Here is a 22,997-nt window from a genome sequence, read left to right as displayed (position 1 = left end):
ACTTTATTCTCTCTTACCTCTCTGTGTCTCTCTCTCACCTCCGCGGCGGCCAACAACAGACGACGGTGGCCAGCATTAGGCTCACCGGCGTGGTCCCGCTGCGCTCAATTCCGCGTAATCATCCATCGATTGACCATTGTTTGGCGTGAGGAAAGACACCGGAAGAAGCACCCCGACGGAACCCGCACACGGTTCATGTCGTCGCCGCATCATCTCACGCACGCGTGACCAACGACAGCCTCAAGCCTCTGTAGCATGCCCATTAGATTGAGCACTTCCCGATTTGTTTTCCAGCGGGACAAATTAGACCGAGGCACCCGAAATCGATGGCTCACTCGTTGTCTTCCCCAACTCCGGTGGAGTGCAGCCGCTGCCCGATCTCCTCTACCCATGAATCTAGGAGGATTCCCCCAAGTTACTTAGCTCCAAGACAACCTCCCGAATGTCCTGGTGAGACCTCAATCTTCCCTGCATCCTCGATAACCTTCCCCCATGAGCGCCACCCGTCACCGCCGCTCAAGCTCACCGTCGCCCATCCCCCGGCCACCCTACAGTCTCGGGCCACCTCAGTCTAGTTCGTCTTCACGCCCGCAGCCTCGCAGGGCCACTCTGAAGCCCATAGACCTCTCCGGCATCCTCCCGTTCCGCCGTACGTCGCCGTTGTACCTTCGCGCATGCGCCGGCGTTTAGCCATTGTTGTTAAAAAGGTATTTAGGCTAACCCTCCAGGTAAGTGTTCCACTGACCCATGGGCCCTTTACTAACTATAAAACAGTTAGAAAGAATGACATGTGGGCCTCCAAAATCTAATTTGACCAGTCCCTATTGACTGGTCTAACTTTAACTTAGTTTTTTTTCTTTACCTAAATGTGGACTAGTACCACCCAGGGGCATTTTGGACAAAGCACATGGTCAAACCCCTTTGACCTAACAGAAACGTCGCCGATGGGTATTTCTATAACACCACCTAACGGAAGAGGGGTATTTTTGAGCATACTCGAAATTTAGGGGTAAATGCCAGGTGTGGGTTCAAGTTAGGGGGATAAATGGAATTGTCCCTATTATCATTATAAATTTTCATATCAAAACTTGGGATACTAAAAATATCATCTTCATTAAGCGTAGCATCCCCAAGCTTGGGGAAAACATTAATTGCAGCAAATATATTCTCAAAAACATCATCTTCATCAAACATAGCATCCCCAAGCTTGGGCCTTTTCATATTATAAGCATAATCACTCTCATCATTAATAGGATGGATAGCACCAATAGTATAGCAATTATCATATTCTTCCAAGCAAGTGCCAAAAATATTTTCAAGATCATAAGAAGTATCATTAATTATCTTCCACAATTATATTTTCATGAGGCACAATAGTAATAGGAGCAGCATTATTTGAGAGAGATATCTTTTTACCTCTCTTCCTTTTTCTTTTCTTCTTCTTCACCACATCATGTGTGGGTTCAATCCTCTTTTTAGAGCTCCTTATTAATGATATTGGTTGAATAGAAGGTTCCTCCTCATTACCTGATTCATCATAAGAAATAATAGGAGGATATTGGGAAGTCTCTTCCTTTTCATTAGTATTCTCTTCATCTTCTATTTGTTTTCTTTTCTTTATGTAATTGGCAATATAAGGATTTTCAATGCAATTCACCGCACAATACATATAAATTTCCTCTAGATCAAAATGAAGAACTTTATCAAGGGCAAATTTTGGAATATCCTTAGTTATACGTTTCATTTCTTCATAACCCAAGAGCAAACTAAGTTCATTATGATGTGCAAGGGAAATCAAGTCATCACAATTTTTGGACACGATACGATCATGAAACAATTTGCATTAGGTATTGAAATGATCATGTTCATTGCAAAGCTCACAAGTATGGCCAATAAAATTTAATTTTTCAGCACATTCATCTAGCTCTTCTTGCAACAATTTGGTTTCTAAATACTTATGCCTCTTGCAATATCTATCTTCCCTATTTGGTGTATACTTGCAAACCCAATGCACTCCACAAAAATTGACATGTTTATAGGAGACATTTTCATCATAACTAGTGCAATCATCATTAGTATCATGGATGTTCAAAGAATTCGTACTAACAACATTGCAATCATGCTCATCATTCAAATATTTAGTGCCAAACATTTTAATGCATTCTTCTTCTAACTCTTTGGCACAATTTTCCTTTCCATCATACTCACGAAAGATATTAAAAAGATGACGCGTAAGAGACAAACTCAATTCCATTTTTTATAGTTTTCTTCTATAGACTAAACTAGTGATAAAACAAGAAACTAAAAGACTCGATTGCAAGATCTAAAGATATACCTTCAAGAACTCACCTCCCCGGCAACAGCGCCAAAAATGAGCTTGATGTCTACTACACAAACTTCTTCTTGTAGACGTTGTTGGGCCTCCAAGTGCAGAGGTTTGTAGGACAGTAGCAAATTTCCCTCAAGTTGATGACCTAAGGTTTATCACTCCGTAGGAGGCGTAGGATGAAGATGGTCTCTCTCAAGCAACCCTGCAACCAATTAACAAAGAGTCTCTTGTGTCCCCAACACACCCAATACAATGGTAAATTGTATAGGTGCACTAGTTCGGCGAAGAGATGGTGATACAAGTGGTATATGGATAGTATATGAAGATATTTGTCATCTGAAATTATAAAAACAGCACGGTAACTAATGATAAAAGTGAGCGTAAACGGTATTGCAATGATAGTAAACAAGGCCTAGGGTTCATACTTTCACTAGTGCAAGTCCTCTCAACAATAATAACATAATTGGATCACATAACTAGCCCTCAACATGCAACAAAGAGTCACTCCAAAGTCACTAATAGGGGAGAACGAACGAAGAGATTATGGTAGGGTATGAAACCACCTCAAAGTTATTCTTTCCAATCAATCCATTGGGCTATTCCTATAAGTGTCACAAACAGCCCTAGAGTTCGTACTAGAATAACACCTTAAGACACAAATCAACCAAAACCCTAATGTCACCTAGATACTCCAATGTCACCTCAAGTATCCGTGGGTATGATTATACGATATGCATCACACAATCTCAGATTCATCTATTCAACCAACACATAGAATCTCAAAGAGTGCCCCAAAGTTCTACCGGAGAATCACGACAAAAATGTGTGCCAACCCCTATGCATAGGTTCATGGGCGGAACCCGCAAGTTGATCACCAAAACATACATCAAGTGAATCACGTGGTATCCCAATGTCACCACAGGTACGCACGGCAAGACATACATCAAGTGTTCTCAAATCTTTAAAGACTCAATCCGATAAGATTACTTCAAAGGGGAAACTCAATTCATTACAAGAGAGTAGAGGGGGGAAGAAACATCATAGGATCCATATATAATAGCAAAGCTCGCGATACATCAAGATCGTATCATCTCAAGAACACGAGAGAGAGAGAGAGATCAAACACATAGCTACTAGTACATACCCTCAGCCCCAAGGGAGAACTACTTCCTCCTCGTCATGGAGAGCACCGGGATGATGAAGATGGCCACCGGGGAAGGATTGCCCCCTCCGGCAGGGTGCCGGAACGGGTCCAGATTGGTTTTTGGTGGCTACAGAGGCTTCTGGCGGCGGAACTCCCGATCTATTCTTTGTTCTGGAAGTTTTAGGATATGTAGGTATATATGGATGAAAGAGATACGTCAGGGGACCGAAGGGGGGGCCACGAGGCAGGGGGCGCGCCCCCCACCCTCGTGAGCACCTCCCTTCTTTCCTGACGTGCACTCCAAGCTTTTCTGGTAGCTTTCCTTCCAAAAATAACTTCTCCAGTTGATTTCGTTCCGTTTCGACTCCGTTTGATATTCCTTTTCTTTGAAACACTGAAATAGGCAAAAAAACGGCAATTCTGGGTTGGGCCTCCGGTTAATAGGTTAGTCCCAAAAATAATATAAAAGTGTATAATAAAGCCCAATATTGCCCAAAACAGTAGATAACATAGCATGGAGCAATCAAAAATTATAGATATGTTGGACACGTATCATGAACTTAGTTTGCTTATGGGTTATGAAGAAATGAAACATATAACTAACTATCTCCCAGTATTTACCCGTGATAAACTTCTTGATTTTGATCTAGAGGAAATTTATATGTATTGTGCGGTGAATTGTATTGAAAATCCTTATATTGCCAATTACACAAAGGAAAGAAAAAAAATAGAAGATGAAGAGAATACTAATGAAAGGGAAGAGACTTCCCAATATCCTCCTATTATGTCTTATGATGAATCAGGTAACGAGGAGGAGCCTTCTATTCAACCAATCTCATCAATCAGGAGCTCCAAAAAGAGGGTTGAAACCACACATGATGTGAAGAAGAAAAAGAAAAGACGGAGAAGCAAAGGTAAAAAGGTATCCCTCCCAAAGGATGTTGCTCCTATTACTCATTGTGATGATGATAATTGCTATACTATCGGTGCTATCCACACTATTAATGATGTGAGTGATTATGCTTATGATATGAAAAGGCCCAAGCTTGGGGATGCTATGTTTGATGAGAATGACATTTTTGAAAATATATTTGCTGCAATTAATGTTTGTCCCAAGCTTGGGGATGCTATGTTCAATGAAGATGATATTTCTAGCCTCCCAAGTTTTGATATGCAAATTTGTTATGATGATAGCACGCCTCCTACTTATGATGATTATATTGATAAAAGTGGGTTTGGAAGAGTGTCAACTTTAGGAAGTAATGATCCCACTATTTTGGAGGATGTTGAATCTCATTATGATAATTATGAAAGTGTATTTGGAGAGGTCATGACTTTATTTAGTGATGATTCCACTATCTTGGAAGAGGTTTCAATCAATTATGATGAGAACAAAGTTGCTACTTATGATGATTATTGTGATGATACGTATGCTATAAAAAGTAGTGATGATTATATTTATAAAACTTGTAATGATTATGATTACCCTTTTTCTGAACATTACTCTTTTAATGTGGAAACAATTTATAGTATTCGAGTCTCTTATGATACTCCCACTATTCTGAATGAGAAGAATTTTGCTTATGTGGAGAGTAATAAAATTTCTATGCTTGTAGATCATGAAAAGAATGATTTAGGTGCTGGTTATATTGATGAATTCATTCATGATGCCACTGAAAATTATTATGAGGGAGGAACATATGCTTGTAGGAATCGCAATAACATCAAGTTTCCTCTCTATGTGCTTAAAGTTTTGAAGTTATGCTTGTTTTACCTTCCTATGCTAGTTGATTATTGTTCCCACAAGTTGTTTGCTCACAAAATCCCTATGAATAGGAAGTGGGTTAGACTTAAATGTGCTATTCATATTCTTCATGATGCTCTCTTTATGCTTGAATTCTTATCCTTTATGTGAGCATCATTGAAATCATCATGCCTAGCTAGGGGCGTTAAACGATAGCGCTTGTTGGGAGGCAACCCAATTTTATTTTTGTTCCTTTATTTTTGCTCCTCTTTAGCAATAAATAATTTATCTAGCCTCTGTTATGATTGAGTTTTTATGTTTTAGTTAGTGTTTGTGCCAAGTAGAACCGTTGGGAAGACTTAGGGAAAGTCTTGTTGATCTTACTGTAAAAAACAGAAACTTTAGCGCTCACGAGAATTGCTGCCATTTTTATTTGGAAAGTGATATTTAGTTAATTCTTTTTTAAGATGATTAATAGATAAATTCTTCACGTCCAGCAATTTATTTTAGAATTTTTGGGCTTCCAGAACTTGCGTTAGCTACAGATTACTACAGACTGTTCTGTTTTTGACAGATTCTGTTTTTCGTGTGTTGTTTGCTTATTTTGATGAATCTATGGCTAGTAAAAAAGTTTATAAACCATAGAGAAGTTGGAATACAGTAAGATTAACACCAATATAAATAAATAATGAGTTCATTGTAGTATCTTTAAGTGGTGTTTTGTTTTCTTTCGCTAACGGAGCTCACGAGATTTTGTACTTTAAGTTTTGTGTTGTGAAGTTTTCAAGTTTTGGGTAAAAGATTTGATGGATTATGGAACAAGGAGTGGCAATAGCCTAAGATTGGGGATGCCCAAGGCACCCCAAGGTAATATTCAAGGACAACCAAGAGCCTAAGCTTGGGGATGCCCCGGAAGGCATCCCCTCTTTCGTCTTCGTTCATCGGTAACTTTACTTGGAGCTATATTTTTATTCGCCACATGATATGTGTTTTGCTTGGAGAGTCATTTTATTTTCTTTTGTTTTGCTTGCTGTTTGAATAAAATACCAAAGTTCTGAATTTCTTAAATGTTAGAGAGTCTTCACATAGTTGCATAATTATTTGACTACTCATTGATCTTCACTTATATCTTTTGGAGTAGTTTGTTGTTACTCTAGTGCTTCACTTATATCTTTTAGAGCACATCGGTGGTTTTATTTTGAAGAAATAGATGAAATCTCATGCTTCACTTATATCATTTTGAGAGTCTCTAAATAGCATGGTAGTTTGCTTTGGTTATGAATTTAGTCCTAATATGATAGGCATCCAAGAGGGATATAATAAAAAATTTCATATAAAGTGCATTGAATACTATGAGAAGTTTGATACTTGATGATTATTTTGAGATATGGAGATGGTGATATTAGAGTCATGCTAGTTGGGTAGTTGTGAATTTGAGAAATACTTGTGTTGAAGTTTGTGATTCCCGTAACATGCACGTATGGTGAACCGTTATGTGATGAAGTCGGAGCATGATTTATTTATTGATTGCCTTCCTTATGAGTGGCGGTCGGGGACGAGCGATGTATTTTCCTACCAATCTATCCCCTAGGAGCATGCGCGTAGTACTCTATTTTGATAACTAATAGATTTTTGCAATAAGTATGTGAGTTCTTTATGACTAATGTTGAGTCCATGGATTATACGCACTCTCACCCTTCCACCATTGCTAGCCTATCTAGTACCGCGCAACTTTCGCCGGTACCATAAACCCACCATACACCTTCCTCAAAACAGCCACCATACCTACCTATTATGGCATTTCCATAGCCATTCCGAGATATATTGCCATGCAACTCTCCACCGTTCCGTTTATTATGACACACTCCATCATTGTCATATTGCTATGCATGATCATGTAGTTGACATTGTATTTGTGGCAAAGCCACCGTTCATAATTCTTTCATACATGTCACTCATGAGTCATTGCACATCCCGGTATACCGCTGGAGGCATTCATATAGAGTCATATTTTGTTCTAAGTATCGAGTTGTAATTCTGGAGTAAGTGAATAAAAGTGTGATGATCATCATTATTAGAGCATTGTCCCATGTGAGGAAAGGATGATGGAGACTATGATTCCCCCACAAGTCGGGATGAGACTCCGGACGAAAATAATAATAATAAAAAGGCCATAAAAAGAGAAGGCCCAAAAAAACAAAAAAATGAGAGAAAAAGAGAGAAGGGGCAATGCTAATATCCTTTATACCACACTTGTGCTTCAAAGTAGCACCATGATCTTCATGATAGAGAGTCTCCTATGTTGTCACTTTCATATACTAGTGGGAATCTTTCATTATAGAACTTGGCTTGTATATTCCAATGATGGGCTTTCTCAAAATGCCCTAGGTCTTCGTGAGCAAGCGAGTTGGATGCACACCCCACTTAGTTTCTTTTTGAGCTCTCATGCACTTATAGCTCTAGTGCATCCGTTGCATGGCAATCCCTACTCACTCACATTGATATCTATTAATGAGCATCTCCATAGCCCGTTGATACGCCTAGTTGATGTGAGACTATCTTCTCCCTTTTTGTCTTCTCCACAACCACCATTCTATTCCACCTGTAGTGCTATATCCATGGCTCACGCTCATATATTGCGTGAAGATTGAAAAAGTTTGAGAACATCAAAAGTATGAAACAATTGCTTGGATTGTCATCGGGGTTGTGCATGATTTGAATACGTTGTGTGGTGAAGATGGAGCATAGCCAGACTATATGATTTTGTAGGGATAGCTTTCTTTGGCCATGTTATTTTGAGAAGACATGATTGCTTAGTTAGTATGCTTGAAGTATTATTATTTTTATGTCAATATTAAACTTTTGTCTTGAATCTTATGGATCTGAATATGCTTGCCACAATAAAGAAAATTACATTGATAAATATGTTAGGTAGCATTCCACATCAAAAATTCTGTTTTTATCATTTACCTACTCGAGGACGAGCTGGAATCATGCTTGGGGATGCTTGATACGTCTCCAACGTATCTATATTTTTTGATTGTTCCATGCTATTATATTATCTGTTTTGGATGTTTATGAGCTTTATTATGCACTTTTATATTATTTTTGGGACTAACCTATTAACCCAGAGCCCAGTGCCAGTTTCTGTTTTTTCTTGTTTTAGAGTATCGCAGAAAAGGAAAATCAAACGGAGTCCAATTGACCTGAAACTTCACGGAACTTATTTTTGGACCAGAAGAAGCCCACAGAGTATCGTGGACAGCCCGGAGGTCCACCGACGTACTTCTTCCTCCTATATATACCCATATACCCTAAAAACTTTAGAGAACACAATAGATCGGGAGTTCTGCCGCCAGAAGCCTCCGTAGCCACCGAAAACCAATCTAGACCCGTTCCGGCACCCTGTCGGAGGGGGAATCCATCTCCGGTGGCCATCTTCATCATCCCGGTGCTCTCCATGATGAGGAGGGAGTAGTCCACCCTCCGGGCTGAGGGTATGTACCAGTACCTATGTGTTTGATCCCTCTCTCTCTCTCTCTCGTGTTCTTGAGGTGGTACGATCTTGATGTATCGCGAGCTTTGCTATTATAGTTGGATCTTATGATGTTTCTCCCCCTCTACTCTCTTGTAATGGATTGAGTTTTCCCTTTGAAGTTATCTTATCGGATTGAGTCTTTAAGGATTTGAGAACACTTGATGTATGTCTTGCACGTGCTTATCTGTGGTGACAATGGGATATCATGTGATCCACTTGATGTATGTTTTGGTGATCAACTTGCGGGTTCCGCCCATGAACCTATGCATAGGGGTTGGTACATGTTTTCGTCTTGAATCTCCGGTAGAATCTTTGGGTCACTCTTTGAAGTACTTTGTGTTGTTTGAATAGATGAATCTGAGATTGTGTGATGCATATCGTATAATCATACCCACGGATACTTGAGGTGACATTGGAGTATCTAGGTGACATTAGGGTTTTGGTTGATTTGTGTCTTAAGGTGTTATTCTAGTACGAACTCTATGATAGATTGAACGGAAAGAATAGCTTCATGTTATTTCACTACGGACTCTTGAATAGATCGATCCAAAAGGATAACTTTGAGATGGTTTCGTACCCTACCATAATCTCTTTGTTTGTTCTCCGCTATTAGTGACTTTGGAGTGACTCTTTGTTGCATGTTGAGGGATAGTTATATGATCCAATTATGTTATTATTGTTGAGAGAACTTGCACTAGTGAAAGTATGAACCCTAGGCCTTGTTTCAACGCATTGCAATACCGTTTGTGCTCACTTTTATCATTAGTTACCTTGCTGTTTTTATATTTTCAGATTTCAAAAACCTTTATCTACCATCCATATACCACTTGTATCACCATCTCTTCGCCGAACTAGTGCACCTGTACAATTTACCATTGTATTGGGTGTGTTGGGGACACAAGAGACTCTTTGTTATTTGGTTGCAGGGTTGCTTGAGAGAGACCATCTTCATCCTACGCCTCCTACGGATTGATAAACCTTAGGTTATCCACTTGAGGAAAGTTTGCTACTGTCCTACAAACCTCTGCACTTGGAGGCCCAACAACGTCTACAAGAAGAAGGTTGTGTAGTAGACATCAAATATCAGATAAGTATCTATCTAACGTATGATTTTTTTTCTTTCAGAAAGAAGAGAACAAGAGGCTCACCGTGGTGGTGCCTGCGACGAGATCGGCGCAAGCGATCGACGGCAGTGAATATGGGGACGGGGCGTGACGGACCGCTAAACCTAGACAAATCTCGGGAAAAATGGAGCTCGGAGGTCGAGCTTTGAGAGGACAAAACTTAACTAGCGTGGCTCGGGCATTTCATCGAACACCTCATGTGCATAGGAGGTGAGCTAGAGCACCCAAATGCCCTCCCCTCGCCAGCCAAAAAAACAGAGCAGTGTGGACTGCTCTGCTCGCCGGCGAGGGGGTATACATAGGCAACTCATTTGTCTCGGTTTGTGGCAGGAACCAGGACTAAAGGCCCCCCTTTTGTACCGGTTCTAGGCACGAACCAGGACCATTGGCTGTGGGCCAGGAGCGAGGCTCATTGGTCCCGGTTCGTGCCTAGAACCGGGATAAATGGGTCCACATAAACCGGGACAAATGCCTCCCGAGGCCCGGCCGGGCCCCTGGGCGCATGAACCGGGATGTATGCCCCCCATGGGTCCTGGTTCGTGACTGAACCGGGACTAATGGGTTTGGCAGGCTCAAAACAGAGCCATGTTTTCTACTAGTGAATAGTGCACTGCCTGATGTGGTCTTCTTCCATTATTCTTACTGGCAAATATGCATGTGCGTTGCGACAGGAGAAAAAAAACATCGCACGTAAACACCAAGCTCTAGCACCTTTGCCCTGGCGCCCATGCACTGGACCCCACAATAATCTTGCACGGCTGTGGCACCACCTGCGACGTTGGCAGCGAGTCGAGGGAGCGCCAGAGCAGGCACGACACAGTTGCCACGAGCTCCTTGGTCACCTTCCCTAAAAAGTTCAACACAATAATAGAGGGAATTTGGCTAGAAATAAAATAAATTGCACTTGAAAACTTAGATGCAGGAGTAGAGATGATTTAAATTTTCAAGAATTATAACCCATCAACTCTATTGTTGTTCAAAATATTAGGACATTGCATTTGCATTACATGTAGAATGGTAACACGTACAAGCATGACCCGTATTTTGTTTGTACTATTCATTCAAATCACTAACAATCATCCATAAGCACTCGTTTTTCTCCTCATTCCCATACAATAAGGACATATGTACACGTATGGCCTATGTCTTGCTGCTGCTATTAAAAATCACCGGCGACCAATTATAAACACCATTTTTCTCCTTATTCTACAAATAAAGTGCTCGTAACTAAATAATAAGCTGTCTTATTTCAAATATAAAAAATTCATGAGAAAATCAGGATCAAATCCGTGAATCGGGAAGAATCAGATAATTCTGACACCAATCCAAACAAAATAAGGTTAGGGCAATAGCTTCAATATGATAATATAGACTCACAGAAAAAACAGACTTACCTGTTTCAACTAATACTCCTGATGTTTAAGGTCATATTTATCTGGTGAATAACATTGGAACTCTAATGGACAATAATACCAATATACCGCACATTATTCACCTGACTTGACATTGTTAGCCTGGTCTAGACATACTTGACAACAAACAGTGCCAAATTCTTGCGTTAAGCCCAATTCCATAGAAGCGCCACCATAATTGGCATGTAACTCAGTATTACGTTGTAGATAGAAAGGTGTGTAGAAATAGGTGGAACGTCTTACCTCGTTAGAGGCGATGACTTCGTGTTAAATATGCAGTACATGCGTGGGTTACATCGAGAAAAGAAAACGAAGGTACGAAGCGTCTTAATGTCCGAGGACAATGGAACTCGAGTTAATACTATCTAGTACCGAGCAAAAATAGCACTCAAGTTCATATAATCACTTTTTTGATTAACAAAGGTATGAAGTATCTTCATGTCTGAGGACAATGGAACTCAAGTTCATACTATCTAGTTACACAATCTCTAATGCATTTTGTTTTTGCGACACATACATATGTCATCGAGACGAATTACTGAACTAATTTATTATAACGAATTACTGAATGAGCAGTGAGTGCGGGCTTGTTATATATACAAAAATCATCCACACAATTAAATACACCACTCAACTCAACTCATATTACACGCAGTCCTAAAGACATGAACGTCGATGATGCTGCAGATTGAGGATGGAGGGAGCTGCAAGGCACACATATAGAAAAGAGGGGAACTAATGGTGAATTAAAACAAATATTTTATACCAAACTTTTGTACTTATTTAATCTTTTTTTGTCATACTACAATATTAGTGAGTATAGTTTTCATATTTACTTGTATAATTTGTATAATTACCTACATAACATTAATGTATGTGTTGTGTATATTTTAATATCATGGCAAACATATATAAAGTGTAATGTCTAACCAATATCTTTATAGTGGTTTCTAGTATATTATTATGTAAGCATATTTATAGAACGTTGTGGAGTATAAATTGTACAATTTGCAAATGCAATGCAAGTTATGTTCCTAATAAATTGACAACATGTCCATGGCATTAAAATAGCATTGATTACTTATGAACATGGAAATGTGGCAAATTCACAGTTTTTCATCATTGGATTTGTTTATGTGATAAACTCATCTGATCACTTGGTTTCATCTCGTGTATACATGATCTTATTTCTGATATAAAAGGTTCTGCACAAAATTAAACTTAAAAACCCATTTACCATATTTTTCACTACAACTTGCAAAACATATATTGGAGAGAAACTAGCAAGCCAACTAAGCTCATCTTCGCCTATCTGATTGGTTTTTACCATGTAGTAGATTCTATATTGATCTGTGGTGCATACTTGATTCTACAAAATGTGGAATTGTTTTCCAACATAAACCAATAGTTGATCCTTACTATCTATGTTTATGTCAACATGCTCACATTCGGCCTCACCACAGAGCAACCCCATCAATTATATTATTTCTTTTTCCATATATTTTTTGTTGCATGCGTGCGTGCAAGCGGCGAATACAAATCCAATTGTTATATCAGCAAGATGCGACTACTAAGTATAGTAACGATCACTCTTTTGGCTTTGGCTTTTGCTACTGCATAGAGAGCAAGGGTGCGTCCCTTTGTACGTGCAGCTAGCATATATTCGTGCATGCCATTTCCATCCATTGATCGGCATCGGATGGAGCGCCCTCTGCCATCCATCGTGCGGAACAGAACATCGCACTTCGTGATAATCATTCATAAAGTTCCACAGTAGCAGACATATAATGTGTCAAAAGGAGCCAGCGTCACTTATTCGACGCACATCTTTGTTTTCCGAAAGGACATAAATATATTTAGAATGGGAAAATTATTGTTCACATGTGACGCTTTGGCCGAGTGGTTAAGGCGTGTGCCTGCTAAGTACATGGGGTTTCCCCGCGAGAGTTCGAATCTCTCAGGCGTCGTGTATTTTTTTTCTTTTGCCCCAGAAGCTAATACTCATCTCCAAGTGTATATATATATACCAGTAGCTCCATGGGAGGTCAGTGTGGTTTATCTCGAGCCCCATTTTAGACTCCAAAGTCCAAACTAATTAAGTAGCTAGGATCAAGAGCAGCTGGAGATGGATAGCTCCACTAACTCTAAACTCAAGCCTGTCGTCGACCAAGAAGAAGCCCAAGAGAAACCAGGCAGAGAGCGAGGAGGATGGATCACTCTCCCCTTCATAGCTGGTACGGTACATACGTGCAGACCTCTCTCTCTCTCTCTCTCACACACACACACACACATACACACACACACACACACACACACAATCTGTGTAGACGACTAGACGTATGTATGTATCACTCGCTCCGTCTCTGTGTGAGCAGGGAGCATGCTGGGGCTGGGGCTGGCCGTCAACGGGACGACCAACAACCTGCTGGTGTACCTGCTCAAGGAGTACAACGTGGAGAGCATCAACGCCGCGCAGATCGCCAACGTCGCCCGCGGCTCCCTCAACCTCGTGCCCGTCGCCGGCGCCGTCCTCGCCGACTCCTACCTCGGCTCCTTCCCCGTCATCCTCGCTGGTGCCGTCATCAACCTCCTGGTCCGACCCGCTACCAATTTAATTTGCTGCACCCTCCAAACGATCCGTCTTCGATCTGCCTTGCTTTGCGTTGTCTTTTTCCTGATCGAAGTTGCTTCATCTACGTTAAGCTACGTAAGTGTGTACGTAAACTGCCTAAAATAATTCTCGCCCCCCCCCCCCCCCCCCCCCAATGATTTTCAGATGGGTGGGCCCCTTCCTCCCCCTTCTCCAATCAATAGAATTCACGTTGCCCTTTACGTAATATACGTAATTTTATTACGTAGACGTAGCATTACCCTTTCGAGTTACATGGAAGCTATAGAAGTGGGGCAACACAGTACGTGTGACGCCAACTACCAAATTTATTACGCCCTTTTCGCAGAAAAAGTTAATTACCCCCTATGACCCAACAATTAATATGGATCGGATGGAGTAGATAAAATGATTTTCTCTTCTTCTTTTTGTGGTGGAGATATAATGGGTTTTTTCAAGGGATAATATGTAGGTAAAGGATGATGATTTCTTAAATATTTTTGTAGGCATGTTCAAATCAATATGCCTCTTAAGATTATATATCAACCACCTCCTGAAAGAAACACAACGCCAAACTACATCTTCAGAATTTGTCGCTTTATTTTTGAAGTTATTATTCAGCCTTCCTTTGAGTGAGAGATGATAACAACTTTTCAAATGTAAGACACAGTGGTCCTTCACAGAGCGAAACCGAAATATAAGTAGTAGCTGTTCAAAGAATTAATGGTCAGAGCCACATCTTATAATGTGATTTTTTTTCTTGTCTTTTCTTCTTTTTTGAACCGTCTTAACTGTCATTTGGTTTATGTAATCCGTTGTAGGATTCTCCTTTCATTTTTCGGTGAATAAAAGAAACTCATTGTTCGATGTGTAGCACTATTACTGAAATGTTCCTGTCATGTAAGAAAGCCATGTCAATGTTCGATGTGTAGCTATCATGTCACTATATGTTTATCAACATAACCATAAGAATTATGCATGCATGACCATGACGCGTTTGTGCGACGTTAAAATGACAAATACGACCTCTGACTCATGCTCTCAAATAATAAAAACTCTGTTTCATGCAACTAGCTGGATGCATTCGCTGATCACTTTCATATCCAAACTCCAAAGTGAAAAAATTATGCAGCCTGAAAAAACATGAATGGATTGTTAATAGGAACTTTACACACGAATATTTCTGTAGGTAATAGAGATTTGAAAGAGAAACCCCCAGTTTACAATCAACTTTATAGTGATTATTATATCAATTTTTGCACAGTGCAAAAACAAATTTGCAAATTGTTAGCTTCTGGAGAAATAACTCACTGCGACAATTCTTCTTCATGGTGCCAATATTTGGTTCCACTTTTGCAACATAGCAATAAATCGTCATTTAACTATAACATCTGACCATAACAAAAAGGAAACACGATTGCAGCATAACCTTTATATGTTTGCAACACCGGCACTGTCTTATTACAACAAAATGGATGCGATAATTAGTCCATAGTCACTTAGTTGTTTGCAGCATTCTTTACCTTTTTGCGCAATAGAAGAACAAACCATTAGCAATACAACTATAAAGATCATGCATTATTAACTAGTATGTCATTATCCAGGCTTTCGTCTTTTTCACGCTCACCGCAGCGTTGCCATCCTTGCGGCCACCACACTGCACATCGTCGTCCACCGTCGGGTGCCAGCACGGATCCCCAGGGCAACTTGCCGTGCTGTATGCCGCCATATTACTTCTTGCCATTGGCACCGGAGGCACACGTTTCAACATCGCAACAATGGGTGCGGACCAGTTCGCCAGCACGCACGAGCAGGACACCTTCTTCAACTGGTACTTTGTCTTCCTCTACGGCTCCTTCATCGTTGGGGACACGGCCATTGTCTACATCCAGGACGGCGTGTCATGGGCCGTGGGGTTCGGTGTCTGTCTCGCTGCATCGACGTTTAGCTTGGTGATGCTTCTTCTGGGCGCACGGTACTACCGGATGCCCGTAACAAAGGGCAGCCCCTACACAGACCTGGCCCGCGTCGTCGTGGCTGCAGTGCGCAAGGGTAGCGTCCAAGTCGACGCACATGGTGGTGTGCGGTACAACGTAGGAGACGGCGCCTTCGTGACATCCGGCAGCGACGGGGCACCAAGTAAAACCTTAAGGTACGTAGGGAGTTGGCTGTTTCCCGAACAGGAGACTTTTTACCTCTGGATTGGTTAATCGTTCATTGTATCTTGTTCTTGCAGATTTCTGAATCGAGCTGCCATGATCACTGCAGCAACTGGAAGCGACAGCTCACGGGGTGAATCAGGCCGTGGCGCCTGGCGGCTGTGCACGGTGCAGCAGGTCGAGGACCTCAAGTCCCTCCTCAGCGTCTTCCCACTGTGGTCGTCCGGCATAATGGTGAGTGTGTCGATCGGAGTGATGCTTGGCATGATCATCCTGCAGGCCCTCGCCATGGACCGCTCGCTCGGACCACACTTCAACATCCCGGCGGGGGCCATCTCCGTCTGCTCCCTCGTCGGGTTCATTGTGGCCACCCCGGTCCTGGACCGTGCCGTCTTCCCTCTCTGGCATAGGATCACCGGCACCCCAGCGTCCCCGCTGCAGCGCGTGGGCCTCGGCCATGTGGTGAACGTTTCAGGCATGGTCGCCGCCGCGCTGGTGGAGCGCCGGAGGCTTGGCAGCATGCGCGCACAGCCCGGTGCGCCCATGTCCGTGTTGTGGCTCCTGCTCCCGCTGAGCATCGTCGGGGCCGGAGAGGCCCTGCACTTCCCTGGGAACATGGCCTTCTACTACCTGGAATTCCCCAAGATGCTACGGAGCCTGGCTACGGCCATGGCGCCGCTGCTCATCGCGACGGGGTTCTACATAAGCACGGTGTTCGTAGACGTGGTGAGGCGGGTCACGGCGTGGCTGCCGGGGAACATAGACCAAGGGAGGCTAGACAACGTGTATTGGACATTGGCGGTGGCAGCGACACTCAATTTTGGCTATTTCCTCGTCTGCGTCTGGCGATACAAGTACCATAGCCGAGGGACGAGGGTGGCAATGTAGACAAGGATATTATGTGTGATTTGTCCATGAAAAATACTGGCAATATGTGTTACCAAAATTCTCAATTTTCTCTTCTCATTCATACAGTACAAAATGGGTGTATTGGGTAGAGCAAGGAGGAACAAAATGATAATGTACTGACTCCATTTTGTAAATAAAAGGTGTATTTTGATTCTTTAAGATTAATCTTTGAGAACGAATTGTTTTATGAATACAAATTTTATGTGAGGACATGAAATTTGTGCCACCGGGTTCTTTTAGATAAATACTTCTTATTGTAATTATTGATACGTGTTGGGATTATAACTACCAGGTATGACCCGCCCAGAAGGGGCCGGGTCAACCCTAATGGCGGGTTACAAAAGAAGCCGAGTAATATTCAAAGTGACAGTTTATTAAGACTTGTAGAAGGCTTAAAGCCTAGGCGGCTTAAAGGCCCAATATTGTAAACCGCCATATGTAAAGAAAGGTTGTAAGGAAAGGCATATGAAGACGTCACCGAGCCGGACATGTTTATGAGCCGGCCGGGACTCTGTAGGCCGCCAGGTGTCAACCCGTGTATATAAGGGGACGACCCGGCGGCGGCTTAGTGCAAGAAACAACAACTCGAAGTCAGGACAAGCATATTCGCTCCCTGGTCTTCGAAACCCCAGCAATTCCAACACAACTAGACGTAGGCTTTTACCTTCATCGCAAGGGGCCGAACTAGTATAAAACCTCGCGTGTCCTTTGCCCCGATTAACCCCTTTAAGCTTCCTAGTTACGATGGCCCTACGACTAAGTCCTTTTGCTAGGACATCTGCCGTGACAATTCCACGACAGTTGGCGCCCACCGTGGGGCCAGCGCACGGTGGATTTGAGTTCTTGAAGGGCAACTTCGAAGGGCTCAAGGGATACGATGTGGGCTAGATGACCAAGAGTTGTCGCGTCAAGCTCTACATCGACGACGAAGGCTGGGGCCCCGAGGCCGGCTCAATTGAGTACGGATATCGGGTCCCCTTCGGCGGAATTCATGTCTTCATCGGCCGGATCGGCGAATCGGGCCCTGAGCCGGACGTCTGCACCAACATCATCGAGACGGCTCAGCGCGTGAGATCCGCCCGGGCCCAACCCGCCGTAAAGCGGACCTTTGTAGGTTGCATCCATGGAGGTGAGTTTTCCGAAGGATCCGTGGACGGTGGTGAGACGGCCATCTGTTCCGACGGTGAGTCGTCAGGCGAGACATATTCTTTGTATCAGCTGCAAGATGGCGTGCTTGGGGGCTGTTCCGATGGCAGCAGTATTCCGGACCTCTCTGAGCCGCCGAATCGGGCCGGAGTTTTCATGGCTGGCACTCAACTCGGTCAGAATTCCACAGCAACGGCAGCAATAACCTCCGAGTCGGCAGCAGCCGGGTCAGGAGACCCCGCGCGCCCCGGCTCAGACACTAATGGACCTCATGGATAAGTTGACAGCCCTGTTGACTGCTGTAATGGAGCTGGCGGATAAGGTTCAGCATGACGCGGAGGTGGCACGGCTACGCGAAGTGATGGCACAGGCTAAGGAGAATCTAGCGGCTGAAGAGGTCAGGATGGCCGCGGAGCGAGCGGCTTTGGTTGCCCGAGCTCAGCAGCTTCAAGCGGAGACCTTCCGGCTCTCGGTGGATCTGAACGCGTCAAACAAGGTCATGAGGAGAAGGCACCAGAAAACGTAGTCACGTCTCCCTCTGACGTACGATCCTAGGAACCTTTTTCACACACCCGGAGCTGGTGCAAGTAACCCGCCGGAGGCAAATCGGATCGCAACACCCGGGGCTGGGGCGTCGTTTCAACCGCGGGCCATGGAACCACCTCGTATGAATACCGCTCTGCCTCATTACACGCCAATACCACCAGGTCAATTTTCGAACCCTTTGGAGAATATCATTGCTGCGTCGGCTCGTCTGGCGGCTCTTCCGATGGAAGGTGACTCTCCGACAGCAATTGAAACGTGAAGGGTAAGAGAACTTCTTCAGACGGCTCTGGCACAGCAGGATGCGTACTCTTATAGTCGAGACAGAATCCATTCAACCCCTCGCCCAAGCCAGAGCCCAAGCTATAGCAGACATATGGACTCAGCCGCTATGTCAAGCAATGCTCAACGCCGCAACCAGCCACGCAGGCATGAGCCGGTGCAGGATGGAGCCCTTAATTTGGCGGATCAAGAGAGAATCTGGCAAGAGGCGGAGCAGGCGGCTCATCAGGCTTTTCTGGTTTATCCAGCAACCTCTGCCTTGGTAGGAGTGGCCACGAGAACCAGAGGTGTCCCTTGCCTGGTGCCGGCTATACGCAATGAGCGCTTGCCAAAAGACTTCAAGGGGCCTCGCAAGGTGCCTAATTACACGGCCGACTTGCAGCCTGGGGCATGGATTGAAAGTTACGAGATGGCGACGGAGCTATTGGAGGTCAGCGATGCAGCAATGGCTAAGTATTTCACTATGATGTTGGATGGAACGGCTCGCACTTGGTTGAAAGGGTTGCCACCCAAATCCATCGGCTCATGGGCGGAGTTAAAGGCCCGGTTCATTCAGAACTTCAAGGACACATGTAAACAACCCATGTCAATCGTGGACCTGACTAGTTGTAAACAAGAGGAAGGTGAGTCCACGACCCATTGGGTGATCCGGGTCAAGGAGATAATACATTCATCTGATAAGATGGATGCCGGCTCGGCGGTATTAATGTTGGAGAAAAAAATGCCATTTTGAACCTCTGAAACATAAGCGGCTCAAGCGTGACTGTAATGAAATGGGCCAGTTGATGGCGGCTTTGGTCAAATAAGCTGATTCTGACAGTACCAAGGATCTCGTGTCTAATGAAGAAAAAACAGGGAAGGGAAAGAAGAACGGCAACGGCAAGGGTCACCAGCATAACCCGGCGAATCAAGGGGGTAATAAATGTAAGGCTGCCGAGTTTGTGGCTAACACCCATACACACGGCAACAACCAGCGACGCAAGGGTAGACAACCTCCTTGGTCAGGCGGGTCAGGTCCCACCCTCGAGCAGCTATTGAATGAGCCTTGTCCAAGACACGACACCCGGGAGTAGCCAGCTACCCATCTGTGGAAGGACTGTACAATCATGAAGGCATTTAAAAATTCCAACATGTTTGATGGTAGCCACGGACCTGGCGACGGTTCAGGAGGGAGCGGTTTTCAGGGCCCGGGCGCCGGGTCAGGCGGAGGCGGTTTTCACGGTCAAGGCCATCTGGGTAACCAGGGTGGCTATAATCAGCAACCCGGCCAAAATAATCAGCAACAACAATCTGGGTATCAGAGTAACCCAAAACAGTTGAATGGTGGGCAGTACCATGTGTTTACCACTAGTTTATGCAAGAGGAACCAGAAGCTTCATAAGAGGGCCGTCAATGCCATTGAGCCGGCGATTCCACGTTATTTGAGGTGGTCAGAACAGCCTATTGTGTGGAGCAGAGAAGATCACCCTCCCCGGGTTGATAATCCGGGTCATCTGGCCTTGGTGGTGGCACCTCAAGTTGGTGGATCTAAGTTCACTAAGGTTCTTATGGACGGAGGCAGTAGCATCAAGATCCTCTATTATGAGACGTTTCGTCGGATGGGGTTGACTGATAAGATCTCAAACAGTCCAACACTGTTTTTCATGGTGTTGTTCCTGGTAAGTCGGCATACCCAGTTGGTAAGATTGAACTGGAAGTAGCCTTTGGGGATGAATATGATTCCAGGGCTGAGAAGTTAACTTTTGAGGTGGTAAAAATCAAAAGCCCATATCATGCTCTGTTTGGACGGCCGGCTTATGACAAGTTCATGGCTCGACCGTGTTATGTGTATCTACAGCTCAAGATGCCAGGTTATAAAGGGACCATCACAGTACATGGGAGCCGGGAAATAGCCCTGTAATGTGAAGAAGGGGATGCCGCCTACGCTGAGTCTGTTTGTGCGACAGATGAGTTGAAGTTTTATAAGGATAATGTTGACCCGGCAGACATGACGTCTTTGAAGAAGCCAACTACGGAGCATGAACCGGTGTTGAAATTCAAGTCAGCTCATGACACCAAGACTGTTGATTTTGTGCCTGGCGACTCATCCAAACAGTTCATTATCAGTGCCAACTTGGATCCAAAATAGGAAAGCGCGCTCATCGAGTTCATCCGTGAAAACCGGGACATCTTTGCATGGAAACCTTCTGACATGCCAGATGTCCCGAGAGAACTCGCTGAACACACTCTCAATATTGATCCGAAGTTTAAGTCGGTCAAGCAGTTTCTTTGACGGTTTAATGAGGAAAGGCGCAAGGCCATCGGAGAAGAGGTGGCTCGGATCTTGGCGGTCGGGTTCATTGTTGAAGTTTTTCACCCAGAGTGGTTGGCTAACCCGGTGCTGGTACTTAAAAAGAACGACACCTGGCGTATGTGTGTGGATTACACCGATTTGAATAAGGCTTGTCCGGCTGACCCTTTTGCTCTCTCTCGTATTGATCAGATCATTGATGCTACGGCGGGTTGTGAGCGTTTGAGTTTTTTGGATGCATACTCAGGTTATCATCAGATCAAGATGGCAGTTAAGGACCAGGAGAAAACAGCTTTCATCACTCCGTTTGGAGCCTTCCGCTATGTGTCTATGCCCTTTGGGCTTAAGAGTGCCCAGGCGACTTATCAACGGTGTGTACAGAATTGCCTTCACAATCAGATTGGGCGTAATGTGCATGCTTATGTGGATGATATAGTGGTGAAATCCAGAGAAGAAGAAACCTTGGTAATAGATCTGAAGGAGACATTTGATAGCCTCTGAGTTTACAAGATGATTCTTAACCCGGCCAAGTGTGTTTTTGGAGTCCTAGCTGGTAAACTCTTGGGCTTTTTGGTGTCTAATAGAGGTATTGAAGCCAAGTGTGTTTTTGGAGTCCTAGCTGGTAAACTCTCTGGCCAAACCAGTGTGCATCAATGACGTCCAGCGGCTGGCGGGTCGCGTCGCTGCCTTAAGCCGGTTCATAAGCCGGTTAGGGGAGAAGGCGATGCCTTTGTATCAGATGATGGAAAACATGAATGACTTTGTCTGGAGTGACGTGCTAACTTTGCTTTTGAGGATTTGAAGAAACAGCTCGCCGAGCCACCGGTTTTCGCTTCTCCAGTGGAGAAAGAGTCATTGTTGTACGTGGCTGCTAATTCACGTGTTGTCAGCGCGGCCATTGTTGTCGAGCGCAAGGAAGCCGGAAAGGAACATCCGGTTCAACGGCCGGTTTATTACGTTAGTGAGGTGCTCATTGAGTCCAAACAGAGATATCCACATTGGCAAAAATTGGTTTATGGGGTGTTCATGACAAGCCGGAAGCTCAAGCATTACTTTCAGGGTCACCCAATTACTTTGGTTAGCTCTGCCCCTCTGGGAGACATTATTTAAAATAGAGAAGCCACCGGACGAGTCCCAAGTGGGCCATTGAACTTGGGTCTCATGGTTTGAAATATATGCCACGCACCGCGATCAAGTCTCAAGCATTGGTTGACTTTATTAATGACTGGACAGAATTGCAGATACCAGAGGAGAAGCTAGACAACACGTATTGGACCATCCATTTTGACGGGTCTAGACAGTTGGAAGGCTCGAGGGCTGGAGTTGTTTTAACCTCTCCGCGAGGTGACAAATTTTGTTATGTGTTGCGATTGATGTTTTCGTGCACTAACAACGCAGCTGAATACGAAGCCTTGCTCCATGGACTTCGGATGGCTAAAGAAATGAGTCTGAGCCGGGTACAGTGCCTTGGCGATTCAGATCTGGTGGCCCAACAGGTCTCATGCAAGTGGGATTCCAAGGATCCTCTCATGGCGGCTTATCGCCGTGAAGTTGATGCTGTTGCAGGACATTTTAAGGGTTATCAAGTGGAACACATTGACCATAGGAAGAACGAAGCGGCCGATGCCTTAAGCCGGTTGGGATCTCAGCGTAAGCCGGTGCCACCTAACACCTTTTTAGATGTTTTGCATATCCCATCTGTGAAGTTACCTACAGAGGAATATTTGGCCGTTCCTGACCCGGAGGCACAGTTGGTCGCGGCTCTTCAC

The 22,997-nt window shown here is 43.9% G+C and overlaps 1 protein-coding gene and 1 non-coding gene across 2 annotated transcripts; both read left to right on the top strand.

Moving 5' to 3' along the window:
- Window positions 1-13,176: 13,176 nt before the first annotated feature.
- On the top strand, window positions 13,177-13,258 carry TRNAS-GCU (transfer RNA serine (anticodon GCU)). The gene has a single exon. It is a non-coding gene; the product is annotated as a tRNA-Ser (tRNA).
- Window positions 13,259-13,280: 22 nt separating this feature from the next.
- LOC125521909 (protein NRT1/ PTR FAMILY 2.3) lies at window positions 13,281-17,193 on the top strand. The gene is made up of 4 exons (XM_048686970.2): window positions 13,281-13,525; window positions 13,667-13,884; window positions 15,504-16,051; window positions 16,136-17,193. The coding sequence occupies exons 1-4, from the start codon at window positions 13,417-13,419 to the stop codon at window positions 16,944-16,946; spliced, it is 1,686 nt and encodes a 561-aa protein (XP_048542927.2). The 5' UTR covers window positions 13,281-13,416; the 3' UTR covers window positions 16,947-17,193.
- The last annotated feature ends 5,804 nt before the right edge of the window (window positions 17,194-22,997 follow it).

This window comes from Triticum urartu, chromosome 7A, assembly GCF_056163025.1.
Source record: "Triticum urartu cultivar PI428250 chromosome 7A, HENAU_Tu73, whole genome shotgun sequence".
Classification (NCBI taxonomy): Eukaryota; Viridiplantae; Streptophyta; class Magnoliopsida; order Poales; family Poaceae; genus Triticum; species Triticum urartu.
This window is presented reverse-complemented; position numbering and strand designations above follow the sequence as displayed.